Source organism: Saccopteryx leptura, chromosome 1 (genome assembly GCF_036850995.1).
Source record: "Saccopteryx leptura isolate mSacLep1 chromosome 1, mSacLep1_pri_phased_curated, whole genome shotgun sequence".
In the NCBI taxonomy this organism is placed as follows: domain Eukaryota; kingdom Metazoa; phylum Chordata; class Mammalia; order Chiroptera; family Emballonuridae; genus Saccopteryx; species Saccopteryx leptura.
The window spans coordinates 346,261,147-346,276,117 of record NC_089503.1 but is presented as its reverse complement, the minus strand read 5'-3'; the positions used below and the strand labels follow the sequence as shown (position 1 = coordinate 346,276,117).

Sequence of the window (14,971 nt, the reverse complement as noted above, 5' to 3'; positions counted from 1 at the left end):
AATTGCAAGGTCCTGGCCGGTTGACTCAGCAGAGAGTGTCAGCCCAGCATGTGGAAGTCCCTGGTTCAAGTCCCGAGTTCAACTCCCGGTCAGGGCACACAAGAGATGCGACCATCTGCTTCTCCACCCTTCCTCCTCTCCCTTTTCTCTATCTCTTTCTTTGCCTCCAGCAGCTAATGCTCCACTGGAGCAAGTTGGCCTGGGCACTGAGGATGGCACTATGATCCCACCTCAGGCGCTAAAAACAGCTCTGGTTGCAACAAAGCAACGCCCCAGATGGGCAGAGCATCACACACTAATGGGCTTGCTGGGTAGATGGATCCCGGTCAGGCACATGTGGGAGTCTGTCCCTCTGCCTCCCCAATTCTCACTTAATACAAAAAAAAGAAAGAAAAGAAAAGAAAAAAAGACTTTGGTATTAAGCAGCTCATAACTTAATAGACATCTAAACAAATTTACTGCAAAATACAGTATCATGGAAATATGAAGTTCAATGGTAGTATTCTACATTCAGAAAACAGCCTTTTTTCATCATCAAGCTTTCTGGAGTGTAAGTCTATATCATGTCTTTTCAGTTTTTCAATTCCTAATCCCTCCTCAGTTCATTGCAAACTCAGGTTTACCCTTAATACTAAAATTATTTATTTATCTATCTATCTAGTTATTTATTTATTTTGGCCAAGGTCATTAATGGGCTTACCAAATCCAAAAGATGCTTTTCAGTTCTAATTTTACTTTAGGTTTCCGTCTTTCATGAAATACGAATCCTTTGGTTGTTAAGACATCACTTTTTTTTACTGTTTCTCTGACCTTTTAGGCAGCTTTTTCAGTCTCAGTTACTGAGATTCCCTTCCTTGTTTTTGGCCTGCTTTAAAAAGTAAAGTTTCAGCCTTCTTTTGTTATGTACATATGAGGTAATATAGTCAATTTCCATATACAATGATTCCCAAGAATCAGTGGTCCGCAAACCCTGGCTGAGAGCCACACGCTGCTCTTTGGCCCCTTGAGTGTGGCTCTTCCACAAAATACCACGTGTGGGCGCTACCTCGATAAGGCATGTACCTACCTATATAATTTAAGTTAAAAAAATTTGGATCTCAAAAGAAATTTCAATCGTTGTACTGTTGATATTTGGCTTTGTTGACTAATGAGTTTGCCGACCACTGCCCAAGATGAATCTTCTAGCCCAGATCTTTCTCTCCTGAGATTCTATCTTTAGAACATTTCTACTTGGCTAGCTACATGAATATTTCAAATTCAACGTTTCCTACCTTTACAACTTCTCCAAGTAAATCCCTAACCTATCGTGACAGGACTTTCTAACCAGTCATACAAGTTAAACACATGTCTCCTACACCATTCTCTCTTAAATTATTCCTATATTCAAATGAATCTCTTAAATCCTATAGATTCTGTTCTTAATCTGTTAATTCCATCCCTATTCCCACCGTGGCTCTGTTCAAGCCCTGATGATTTCTTTCATGGATCACTGCCAGAACCAATTTCTCTGTATACAGACTTAGTTTCAATCCATCTAACTGAGGAATCCAAAGGGGCCATCTAAAGAAATTCTACCTACTCTTCTGTCTGCATCTGTCATTTTCTCTCCATTACGTTCAGGAAAAAAAAACAATCCTTCATGTCACAAAAGGATATTGATAATTTTGTCTCCCACCAACATCTCTAGCTCTTGCTTAGTAATGATCCACATTAATTCTTTGCCACACCCAATAATACATATTGAACATCACACTCTCCCAAAGTTTATAATGCTTTTCCCTTGCCTAACCTGTGTTGACCTAATGAATAAAGTGTCAACCTGGAATGCTGAGGTCACCAGTTTGAAACCCCAGGCTTGCCTGGTCAAGGCACATAGGAGAAGCAACCATTACAATTTGATGCTTCCCGCTCCTCACCCCTCATTCTCTCCTTTCTCAAAAACAAAACAAAAAAAATCTATAAATCTAATACCTTTCCGTAAATCTGCAGCATCTAGCTCAACTCAGCTGAAGTGTCAATTCCCTAATAAGTTTCTTACCATCTCTACTACACACTGGACTAGGTACCTCTGTCCTATGATACCTCAGTATCTTGTGCAGCCTCTCTCTTATTATACTAATATTGTCTGTTGACCACCTGTGAAGTCTTCAGAGATGGTTACTATGTGTTTCATTTCTATATCCTAAGTGGTTTAGAAGAACAGTGTTTGGCTCCTAAAAGACTCAAGTTTGTTAAAAGAATGTATAACCTCATAGTCTTTATTATAACTTATAGCATTTGTGGAAATATTTTATGCTCTTTTGCCTTAATTTGAAGAGATACATTTTGTTTCTGAAAGAAAAGGGGGAGGAGATGAGCTTTTTATATGGTCAACATACTTTTGTATTTTGAGTTAATGGCTTACTACTGAGAATTCATTAGTTCTACTTTTCTTTACTTAATATTACTTGAGGCAAAGATTCGAAAACCAAGTAAAAATAATTTAAAAACTAAAAAAAAGAATTAGAAATAAAACTGACTTGGAAATTACACTACCTCTCTCCCTGGGTTCTTTTCATCTATTGGGAAGCATCTATTATTTAAAAGATTCTAGTACAAAATACTGGTAGACTTTCCTAATACAGAATTTCACTTATCAATTACAATTATTTCAATTTAAATCTAGTATAGTGCTTATAAATAAGATTTTAGTTGGATAAGGAAATGGATATTTATTTAAATCTACCTACATAATTAATATCAGCAGGTAAAATTTAATGACTAAAACCATATATGTTGTTCAGTATTATTGATATGTATTTCATGTAATCCCACAAAACTCCTGTGGGTTGATACTATTAATCTTATTCCCCTTCACTTTTTTTTAATATATGAACACTGGCAATTAAAGAGGTGAGGTCATCTGTCCCAGCTGCACTCTAGGAAGCTGTAAAATTGTGAGTCAGACTAATGCCAAGCTGATGCTCTTAACCACAGTGCTAACTGCCTCTACTTGTTCCTATTCAGAAAAGACTCAAGAGAATGAAAAAAGCTTTCATGATATAGCTACACAAAACCCTTAGTAATAAATGTGCAAGGTCGTAAGATATCAAACACATAAATAGGAAATTCTAGTTGGTCTGTTACTGAATTGTTATTCCAATAAATAACAGTGTGCTCTCTCTGACTGGAATCTTTCATTCATCAATCATGATCTATCCTAAAGCCTTATCCTATCAGCTTTCAAAATGAATTTTCAAAACATTAGTCAATTGGTTAGTGTGTTTCCAGAAGAGGAGGAACAACCAGCAAGCCATCTACTTGACAAAGTTTTATGAACAGTGAACACATATTTACAATACCTGCCACTTGAGGAGATAATCATAAAAATACAAGAAATTTTGGTATAACAGTACTTCCATATCTTTGTACCTTTCATTCATAAGGAAACATTTTGGAATCTGTAACTACAAATCACCAATAAAAAATTACAAATGAGATTTACTTTGGTATAATTAGCAAATTATGTCAAATATGCAAAACATCAACATCTTGACACTTTCAGTGAGACCATATAAAACAATACAGTGATCATTTTTTCCCTTTATTTATACACGTCTTTAATAAAGGAAAATCATCTGAAAACAGCTTCCTCACATATTGTTCCTGTTCCTCCAATCCAATTCTCTTAAGTAGGAATTACACTGTTAGAACAGGGGCTGCAAATTTTTCCCGTACAGGGCCAGAAAGTAATTATCTTAGACACTGCAGTCATAACTATCAAACTCTGCTATAGTGCAAAAGCAACCACAGACACTATATAAACAACTAAGCATGTCTATGTTTGAATAAAATTTTATTTCTAAAAACAGGTGGCAAGCAAATTTAGACTCATAGTAGTAGTTTGCTAACTGCTGGTTCAGAGTAGGACTCTTCCAACTCTGTACCTACCACTCTAACTAAACTTATGAGATAACAAAAGCATTACTATTTCACTCCATTTCTTCTAAAAACATTCTAGATTATGGATTTAATTCAAATCAAAATACATACAATGCTTCATAAAACTCAACAACCAAATGCCATCACTATTATCTTTAATTTTTTTGAAATTTATTGATTTTTTTAGATTTTATTTATTCATTTTAGATAGAAGAATAAAAGAGAGAGAAAAAAGTGGGGGAGCAGGAGGCATCAACTCCCATATGTGCTTTGACCAGGCAAGCCCAGGGTTTCTCGAAACAGCGACCTCAGTGTTCCAGGTGGATATCATCTTTAAAGAAAGAATTCCTACAAGGTACTTTACGAACATTAAAAATTAAGTTTATTTATTTATTATAAAACAATGCAATGACATAACTTTATACTCACCAAAATGAAGTACAAATACAATGAAATGCTTCTCTCATTATTTCAGTTTACTATGAAACTGAAATATAGTATATTAGAGTAGAAATGAAAAGTCTACTTTATGCTTGGGAACTGAATTTACATATAAGTATATTGAACTTGAAAAAGATAAATGTAATTTTCCACTACCACTGGGGAGTAAATTATTGTGGTAGGTAATAAAATACTTTAGCAAATATATACACCTGTTCTTCATTGTGAAAATAATGTCAGAAAATTTTTAAAATTTCACTCTTATGTTGCTCCATAGAAAACAAAGGAGATAAAGGTAAAAGAGAAGAATACAATGGTAGGAGATGACCTACAAATGCCTGAAGTGGAATAGAACCAGAAAAAGGATACATCTAAAAATCCTTCCTACATCCTGCTATTTAGCTGTTTTGCAGATGACTGGCTATACAAGTAGAGAAGAATTAGATATAAATAAATCTCAGTTTGGAAGTATGTTTACTTAAAAGAAAAATTTATAATTGTCAGAACTGTGTAAAATCCACAGCTGTTCTCTTCAAAGACAGATATAGAAATTTCTATTTTGATTTTCGTTTGCTATTTTCTTATTTTAAAAGAAATTAAGAATCTTGTGAATAAATGTTCCACCTTAAGCTCAAAAAAAGTATTTAATTATACAATTACAAAAATACAACCTTAAAAGTGTGACCTTTAGTGGATATAATAGTTAAAATGCCTAAAAATAAGTTGAAATATTTCCAAAAGTAATTTTTTCACTAAAACTGAAAAGCTCCATTCAACAAGTTAAAAGAAACAGAAATAAATAAACCCAAAGAGCCTATTTGAATTCAACATCATTTACATTAAAGAAAGAGGTGTTAAGGAGAAAAAGTAATAAGCAAACCACATTCGCCATGCTCAGAATTTTTTCTAACACTATTGTAAAGGAGAATTACCCACAGAATAGCAAATAGTCTTCTACAAATAATATCAATAGACACATTTAGTAATTTCCTCTAATATGCTTCACACACTCTGGAAATGTCCTTGGTTTAGAATTAAGTTATGTGGCATTTTACAAAATTTCAAATTGCATATCAGATATAATGCTGAGAATTACTTATCCATGAGGTAGGGCTATAATATAGCTGTAACTGTGATATAACATGTCTTTCAGGAATTTTCCAAACTTGGATTAAGTCTAGCCTTAAGTAAAGTCTTCTGTTTGCTAAATCATCTGAATTCCCAATTTCTCATTAAAAGAAAAAACAAAGGTTTTATCTGAAGTTCAACTATAAGCAATGTTTCTTCAATTCCACAAAAAGATATTTTAAAATTTACTTACAGTAAATATCCGTCTGCCAGTCCTATCAAAAGTTACACAGTACACAGATGACAAGTGTCCAAGAATTCGTTTATGCATTTTCATGTGCTGATATACTGCAGTTGGAACAAGTCGCTCAAGCCTGTATTTTCCATTCAGTCTCCTTGAAAACAAAGTATCCGCTACCAAGAAAGGGAAAAATATGTATAATTCAGAAGTTATTTTTCTTAATTATCACCTTTTAAGAATACACACATTCTAATTTCTCAAAAATAAAGGTGCTTTCTAATGTTAATAGCTTCTAGTTAAAAGAATCCAAAATAGTTAATAAAAACTATTTCACCTATAAGGCACTTTTATCCTCATTTTACAAAGAAGGAAATTCAGATAAATGACCTAACAGTCACAAAGTAAATATAGAATAAAGTTAGGATTTAAATTCAGACTTGTTTACTCTCTGGCTTGTGCTCTGAAAAATCAAAATCACTTTATATTATGTTATTTCTCTAAAAGGCCCCTATAAGATAGGTTTTCTTATAAAAGCAGTTAAACTAGATCCAGTAATTTTTAGTTTTTATCATCCAACAATTCCTGAACACACTAAATCTATATGCAAATGACTTTTAAAAAAACTTGCAACAAGTGAAATAGGAATAATTCATTGCATTATTTTAAAAAATACAAAATAAACTGGGGCTTTTGCCAACAACTGTGTAATGATTCCTTCTTTAAATCTATTCACTTTTAAGAATATTTTTATTTAGAAAATTAAATTTAACAGGGTAACATTGATCAATACGAGTATACAGGTTTCAGGTAAACATTTCTATAACATTTGAACTGTTGATTATATTGTATACCCACCACCTAAAATCAAATCGTTTTCATCACCTTATATTTGTCCTTCTTTACACCCTTCCCCCTACTTTTCCTCCCCACCCCTCTCCCTGATAACCACTTCACTTTTATTTGTGTTCATGAGTCTGTTTTACATTCCACCTATGTGTGAAATCATACAGTTCTTAGCTTTTCTGACTTACTTATTTCACTCACTTTCTTTTTTCAACTCACCATTTTAAACATTTTCCAAGATATGACTGAAAATTATATTTTACTCCAAAGCCTGATGGGCTGAATCCAACCCAAAATGTTCTCTTCCATCTAAATTATGATTGTACTTATCTTCCATACTGATAATTATGAATAAAGATAGTATTCAATAAACATATGCTGCCTAGACAGCAGGCAGATTATCACCTAGAGATTATCTTTTAACACAAGGCTTTTTTCTGACTGCCATCTAGTAAGCACTAGATGGATAGTAAGTGCTCTAGTTTCTCAGTTGAATTTAGTCCCAAAGATAATTAAATATGTATACAAAATGCTATTTAACCCAGATTTAGAGCATAGCAATTGTCTTAAAATTGATGAATTACAAATATCTTATCTATAAAGTACAGAATATCAGTATTTATTGTCTTATCCACATACAATAATTGTCTGAATATTTAAGATGTTTGTATATTTGAAAGCAAAAATAAAAGTCTTGAGGACTGGTGAATAGATATGTAGAAGAATGTTTTACAGGTTCTAAGCAATAATAGAAATAATTATATTATGTTTATATGTTCTTTTACTACATCAGTCACTTTCTATCCTAATAGATATATCTCTTGACTGTTAGCATGTAAGTTCTATGCAAAAATCTATCTCAACATCTAAGAATATTTAAGATAAACTTTAACAATTGTAAATTAGCATATTTAGGCTTCAGCTGGCTGCACAATAACTTAACAGTGATTCCTTAAGTTTCTAATAAGATGACACATTTTTCCTTCTGCAAAGAAATGGCCTGGTAAAAGACATCCTTCAGTGCTTTGGCTCCAAACTGGTTTAGAACAGGAGACACAAAACCACAGACATCAACTGTTCTTCCAAACAGGAATGCAAATGATCTTATCCAAACACTAAGAATCAATGATCTTTCAGGCTTACCTGTCTATTCTGTAAGAAAATAAGTGGTGATGTGTTATCAAGACATAGTTTATTTCCCTCCATCCAAAATTTAACAAAATTCTCAAAATGTCAAATTTTACTAAAACATTTAACACTGTTCAGTTATAAAATATGACTGTTGAAGGTAACTACAATATCAAAACTATTATTTTAATGATCATCAAGCACTTGATTATGTGTCGGAATTTTTTAAATGAATTTGTTATAAAGATCATATAGAAAATCAGAGTTGATGAAGTATTTTCTAAGTAAAAAATACTCCCCTTAAGTAAAGAAGAAAACAATTTACTGCTGTCTTAAACCCAGTTTTTACTGAATCTACCTAAACTAGGATTAAATCTTCATTTTCATTTTGGGAATTGAAAAATAAAGAAAACCTATCTTTAGGGGGAACGAGGGGGGTAGGAGGAGATATATTCGGTGGGACACTTGAATCTATGTAAACACAAATTAAAATCATAAAAAATAATAATAAACAATAATGCAAGAAAAAGATAAAAAATAAAAAAATAAAAAGAAACACATCAAGAGAAACTACTGACACAAAGCAATGGGGTGAGGGGTGCATAAGGAGGTCTAGGAGCCTCTTCAATAATAAATATGGGCCAATAGCTTCTGACAGCTAATCATCTCTTAATGGGGCTTGCCCTTTGGCCTGCATGTTTCTAAGAGATTAAAATGTTTGCAGAAAAAAAAGAAGAATATGCTTTTAAAATGTTACTTTTCAATCAAGTTTTCTTTTCAATCAAGTTTTCAAGTAAAACTTTCCAGAAATGTAACCTTAAGCACAATATATTTATAGTTAACCTTATATTCCACACTACTCTTTGTTAGTTAGCTTCACTACCAATTAACTATTGACTATCTACAACAACGACTGTATCATAAGGGAGAAGGTACCTAGACAAGTCTTTGCTCTCAAATTACAAACTTGTGCAACAGTACTAAAAGATTTGACCTCTACAGAGAAAGCAGTATATAGAGTTCCCCAGGTAAAAAGTTGGCAATTCAAACTTGATACAGGGAGTTGGAAAATATATAAATTATTGTTCAACAGTTCAAGTGTAACTTGAAGAGGCTGAATTTAAAGAAGGCCTGACCATACTGAGGTAGAGGATTTACACCAAGATAGAGAGAATGTTCTAGACTCCCACTTAGTATACTCACATTTTATTTTACTATCAATTTGCATGTCTATCGCCCTTACCAGACCTTAAGTACCTGTACTTTAAAGACAGAAATTCTGTCTTATTCATATTTCCCACAATCGAGTATACAGCCTTTTAAATAAAAAAGTGTATAAATGAATCTTAGTTAATAAGATATACAAGATGATTCAACTTATTCCATAGTTTTATGGCAGAAAGGCAAATGGCAATTATTCACTTCTAAATAAATTCTTAATAGACTAATTGGATTTGAGTGAAAAAGGAAATGTCTCTTGGATTATAGAAACTCCTTAAATTTTATTAAACTAGAACATCAATTTTCTAAATGAGCATGGTTAAACAGATATAAGAGGTCACAAAGAATTAAGTTCTTTATATGACATTAAAATAGTTTAACCTTAAATCAAAAAGCATATATGGCTTTGGTTTAAAAGTACATTTATTTTCTTAAGTATGGTGTCGGGAAATATTCTTAAATTAAGTCTGCCAAAGCAAATCTCTATCTTCTTCACTTGGAAAATGCTCTCACCATCCAGGGCCAGTTAAAATGCCACTTTCTCTAGTAAGACTGTAGTAAAATTACAAAAGCAATCTAACTGGACACCTTGCAACATTACTCCTCTGCTTAAAACTGCAATGCTCTTGATTAGAGTAACACCAAATTTCTTATCCATCAGTCTACCAAGGCCCTGCATAATCTTGTCTCCCATCACCTCTCTGACCTTCCCTGCTACTCCCTCTAACCCCCAATTTGGTCTGCTTAAACCACTCTAACCTGCCCATTCTTCTAACATATCAGACATATTCCCAATTTAGGGTCACTGGCTATTTCCTTTGGCTAGAATACTCCCACATATGACTAATTCCTTGACTGTCTTCAAGTCTTTTCTCATGTCTGGCAACAAGGTCTAACCTGCCTGACCAGGTCGTGGTGTGGTGGATAGATAGAGCGTTGACCTAGAATGCTTAGGACCCAAGTTCAAAACCCCAACGTCACCGGCTTGAGCACAGGCTCACCAGCTTAAGCATGGGATCATAGACATGACCCCACCCCATGGTCGCTGGCTTGCGCCCAAAGGACCTTGCTTGAAGCCCAAGGTTGCTGGCTTAAGCAAGGGACCACTGGCTCAACTGGCACCCCCCAGTCAAGGCATGTATGAGAAGTAATCAATGGAACCTAAGGTGCCGCAACTACGAGTTGGTAATTCTCATCTCTCTCCCTTCCTGTCGGTCTGTCTCTCTCTTGCTACACACACACACATACACAGCCTAACCTGATCAGTGCACTGAAAACTGCAACCTGTTTTCTACCACCACCACCACCACTCATAACTCCTAATTACCTTTTATGTAGCTCTATTATTTTTCTTTTCCCATTATTTATCACCTGATGCTATACACTTATTTGCTTATTATGTTCACTATTTCCTGCCTCCCCTAATATAGCATAAAAAGCTCCCTATGGGCAGGATTTCTGTCTGTTTTGCTCTTTGATTAGCCTAAGAGCTGACAGTGGTAGCTGGCATTTAGTAGATAATCAATACATATTTGGTGAATTTAATGAATAAATTACATGTTAATAAAACAATGAGGTTTAGGAATAAAACAAAAATGAAGAATTTCTTTATTGTACAGAGTATAAATGCAAAACATCTCAAAACAGTACTTCATTTCAAATGCCCTGCAAAATGTATTTAATTTGGAGGGAAAGGAAGAAGTCAACATATTTACTCAATGTTCTGAGTAAACAGACCAGTAAATGAAATATACATTTCAGAAATCACTGCTATAGATTTGAAGTATCAAGCTCTTTAGAGTCTGAAAAGAGGCCCTGACCGGATGCCTCAGCAGTAGAGTGTAGGCCTGGCGTGTGGAAGTCCGGGTTCAATTCTCAGTCAGGACATACAGAAGAGCATCCATCTGCTTCTCCCTTGCCCCACAGCCATGGCTCAAACTTTGAAGCAAAGGTGTCCCCACCTCCCCCTGCAGGGAGAATGGCTCCATGGCCTCGCCCCAGGCTCTAGAAGGGCTCTGTTGCTAAGCAATTTGAAGCAGCAGCCCAGACCAGCAGAGCATCCCCTGGTAGGGGACTTGCTAGGTGGATAGGGGGTGTGTGTGCATGCAGGAGTCTGTCTCTGCCTCCCCAGATCTCAATTTAAAAAAAAAAAAATCTGAAGAGAGAAAAGAACAGGGATAAGTGCCTTTTGTAGCGAATCGTTCAAAACAGTCTTTGACGTAAGTTTATCTGTACACCTGTCTCCAGTATTAATTACTAGGAATAAAAAAAAGCCCCATGATTTCTTCACATTAGATACAACTGTGTACATATCTAACCAGTGGGTTATTATCTGTTATTTCTCAAGGTACTAGGATGATAAATCAAATTCCCCCACAAGTCACTTTGTCCTTATTCACACTCTTTTTCAAGAATGGATGTATTTTTCTAATCATAATAAAGTGCATACATACTCAATGCAGAAAATGAAAGCGTAAAAAGGAAAAATCCGTACTTCTATCCCTAGAGCAATCACTTTTTAAATTTGGCAAATGTTTCCCTCTTAAATAGCATTTTAACAGTTATGCTGTTTTTCTTGGTGAAATAAGAACAAGGCTTTAAGTTCTATATACTTAAGTTCAAATCTGACATTGTGGTTGACTTCAACAAGTTTCACTTGATTCTAATTACTCCAGTTATATTTCTAGGAACATTTTCTACAATATACTTTGCTCTCATATTATATATTTTTTTCACATCTCATGATTTCAAAACTTTTACACAGTCAACTCTATCAATATTTACTCCTTTCATTTGTAAATTCTTCTACTGCTTTAATATGATGAGTCCACCTGCCTGCCAAGAGTACAATAAACATCCACTTACACATTTTTATTTTTGTGATTTAAATTTCGAACTCCTTGGTATATCTAGAATTTTTGTATATATTATTAGGCAAGTCTCCAAAATTTGAAAGGAAGACTTTTCTCTCCTAAATGATCAACCACTTGTTTCAGCATTTTCATTTACTAATCCTACTCTATTCATTCCATTAAATTGTGATTTAATCATCTTATATACATATTTCTGTACCAGGTCACTAACAACATGTCAATTTATATGCCAATACCAAAATCTTAATTTTATACTTGATAATGCTTTAATATTTATCCAGCTATCATGTGTCAATTTTGAGGAAAAAAATTGAGTATCACTGAAAGAAAAAAATTTGTTTTAAGTAAAAGGAGGAGAGATAGATGGGACTCCAGCATGCATCCCAACCGGATCCCATCTAGCAACCCATCCAGCAACCCCATCTGGGGCAGGTGCTCTAATCAACCAAATTATCCTCCACGCTGGAGGCCAATGCTTGAACCAACCAAACTATTCTAGAGCCTGGGGCCAACCACTGAACCAATCAAGCCACTGACTGTGAGGGGAGAAGAGAGAGCGAAGTCAAAGAGGGAGGGGAGGAGAAGCAGACAATCACTTCTCATATAAACTGACATCTTTCTATCCAGGAACATGATGCTTTCTTTCTATACCTGGCAACAAGATTTCAATGCAGATGACTATAGAAAAAGATATAAAGTTACCCTTAGTTTTTCTCACTACACCAATCTGTACCATTTGAAACAAGTTTCCTGGAGGAAAAAATGGGTAGCTGCCAGAAAGGAGTATCTGAATAAATGTAGTAACTACATTTTTTAGGACAAGAAAAATACATAATAAAATCTCTGCAAATAAGAAAGAACTGAAGAAAAGTCTTGTAACATGGACAAGGACACATGCTGTAACTGCAAGATCAAAATTAACTAGTGTTTTAAATGAGTTATAAAAAAACTCAATTACTATGAATTAATATTAACAATATATTATATAATGTCTACTCCAGGGTAGGAGAGCCATTCCCCCATAATAATCAGAACTGAAGGGTCTTAGAACAAGTGCTTACAACTTCTAGGAACTCAAAAATGCAAAAGCTCTGGTGACAGCAGATCCCAAACCTGAAAACTAATTCTTGTGTTATGTGTTAAAGAATTAGATGAGTAGACAAAGAAAAGATAAAATATGTAACTCAGAAGGTATCTCAGTACAACTTAGCTTCTTTTCTGAAACAAGGATCGAAAAAGAGGTACTCAGGTCAGCAACTTCATCAATATTTTACCAAAAGATTATTATAACTAATTTTTATTAAATTCATTTTTATACTATATTAACTAATTTTATTGTTATTCTAGTTAAAGAAGAGACCTGAGCCCTGGCTGGTTGGCTCAGTGGTAGAGCGTCGGCCTGGCGTGCGGGGGACCCGGGTTCGATTCCCGGCCAGGGCACATAGGAGAAGCACCCATTTGCTTCTCCACCCCATCCCCCCTTCCTCTCTCTCTCTTCCCCTCCTGCAGCCAAGGCTCCATTGGAGCAAAGATGGCCCGGGCACTGGGGATGGCTCCGTGGCCTCTGCCCCAGGCGCTAGAGTGGCTCTGGTCGCAACAGAGCGACGCCCTGGAGGGGCAGAACATCGCCCCCTGGTGGGCACATGCGGGAGTCTGTCTGACTGTCTCTCCCGTTTCCAGCTTCAGAAAAATACAAAAAAAAAAAAAAAGAAGAAGAGACCTGAAATGCTCCTAGAGTTCCTGAAAATAAAATGCAGAAGTAGGTATAACTTATAATCAATAACCACATAAACAATTCCTAAAGTACAAAAGAGTAAATTCGAGATAAATAGTAGCTAGGTTTCATTTTAATCTCCACAATCAGTGTTAATAAAGGCTTTCTAAATGTAAGATCAATAACTTATAACTTCAAAACAAGAGTCTGGAAACCTATAAAACTAAATTTGGGTCAACTACAAAAAAAATACTGGTAAACATATAAGCTAGATCACATAAAAATAAATTCCAAACTGATTTACCCTTTAGATGGGCTAGTGCTTCCAGGACATCCCCTACAGATTCTCAAGACCCTTGTAAAAAGTGGCATGGTATTTGAATATAACCTATACATATGGTCCTGTATAATTTGTCTCTGTATTATATGATACTTAATATAGTATAAATGCTATGGAAATAGTTATATTATTTAATAAATAATATCAAAAAAAGTGTGTTTCATATTGAGTACATGTTTAGTATAGATGCAACCATTCTAAACCTAACTACACAGCACATATCAGCAACAATGTAACATTATTTCCCAGGGAAATGAAGGACAGACTATAGTTTTCCCAACAAAATAATGCTATATCCATAACCAGGCATTAAGAAGGCAATTTCTAAATAAAAAAAAAAATAACCTTCAAAGTTCATTCAAGTGCAGTATTATGTTGTTTATGTATATGATGTTAGTGATTTCAGAATTTCTATCAAACAAATATATTGTGTGGTACAGGTATTTGATAAGGCATAAAATTTTATTCACTTTATAGAACCACAAAATATTCGAATGAAAAGGAGATATATGACTACAGGGATCAAAAAATAGCTATAAAATTCACTAAAGAGAAGTTACGATAAAGCCAGGAGTCAAATACCTTGAAAAAAAATGACTATGAAGAAGAGAAGCCTGCAGGGCTTAGAACTAGAGGGAGGTTCTTACTAGAAAGACTCCAAGGATCTGACAGTAGAGAAAAGTATATCTGATCCAATTAACAAAGTGGGTAAATGTCAAAATACAATATACAATGTGAGGAGGAAAAAGGCTATAGAACATTACTATAATGTGTAGTCGATTTGAAAAATGATAGTATTTACTGAGTGCTTTACTATATGCCAAGCACTATTCAAGGAACTTTACATATGCTCTCATTTAATCTTCGCCCATCTTTTAAGATAGCACTACTATTACCCCCAATAAGGGAAAATTCTTTATTAACAAGAAAACTGAAGGACAAAATGTAACTTTCCCAGAACTGAAGCCCAGGTTTGAATTCAGACAGTTTGATTCCAAAGCATGCATTCTAGATAGACAAATATTACCAAAGAAACGTCCCAAACTATTAATAGCAGATAACCAGTGAAAGTGACTGATACAAACTGTTCTCTATTTTCAAAGTTTTCTCCATTGAGCATATATTCATTGATTTTTTAATTAAAGTATAACTCAATCTACCACAAGGAACTCTAGAGAGAC

At 34.5% G+C, this 14,971-nt stretch overlaps 1 protein-coding gene across 2 annotated transcripts in view; it reads right to left on the bottom strand.

Moving 5' to 3' along the window:
- The window catches only part of PHIP (pleckstrin homology domain interacting protein), a 168,684-nt gene that overhangs the window by 117,592 nt on the left and 36,121 nt on the right, over nucleotides 1-14,971 (bottom strand). For both annotated transcript variants that reach the window (XM_066358978.1, XM_066358977.1), the window contains exon 7: nucleotides 5,684-5,844. In XM_066358978.1, the coding sequence (XP_066215075.1) occupies nucleotides 5,684-5,844 (161 nt within the window). The remainder of the gene's footprint in view (nucleotides 1-5,683; nucleotides 5,845-14,971) is intronic.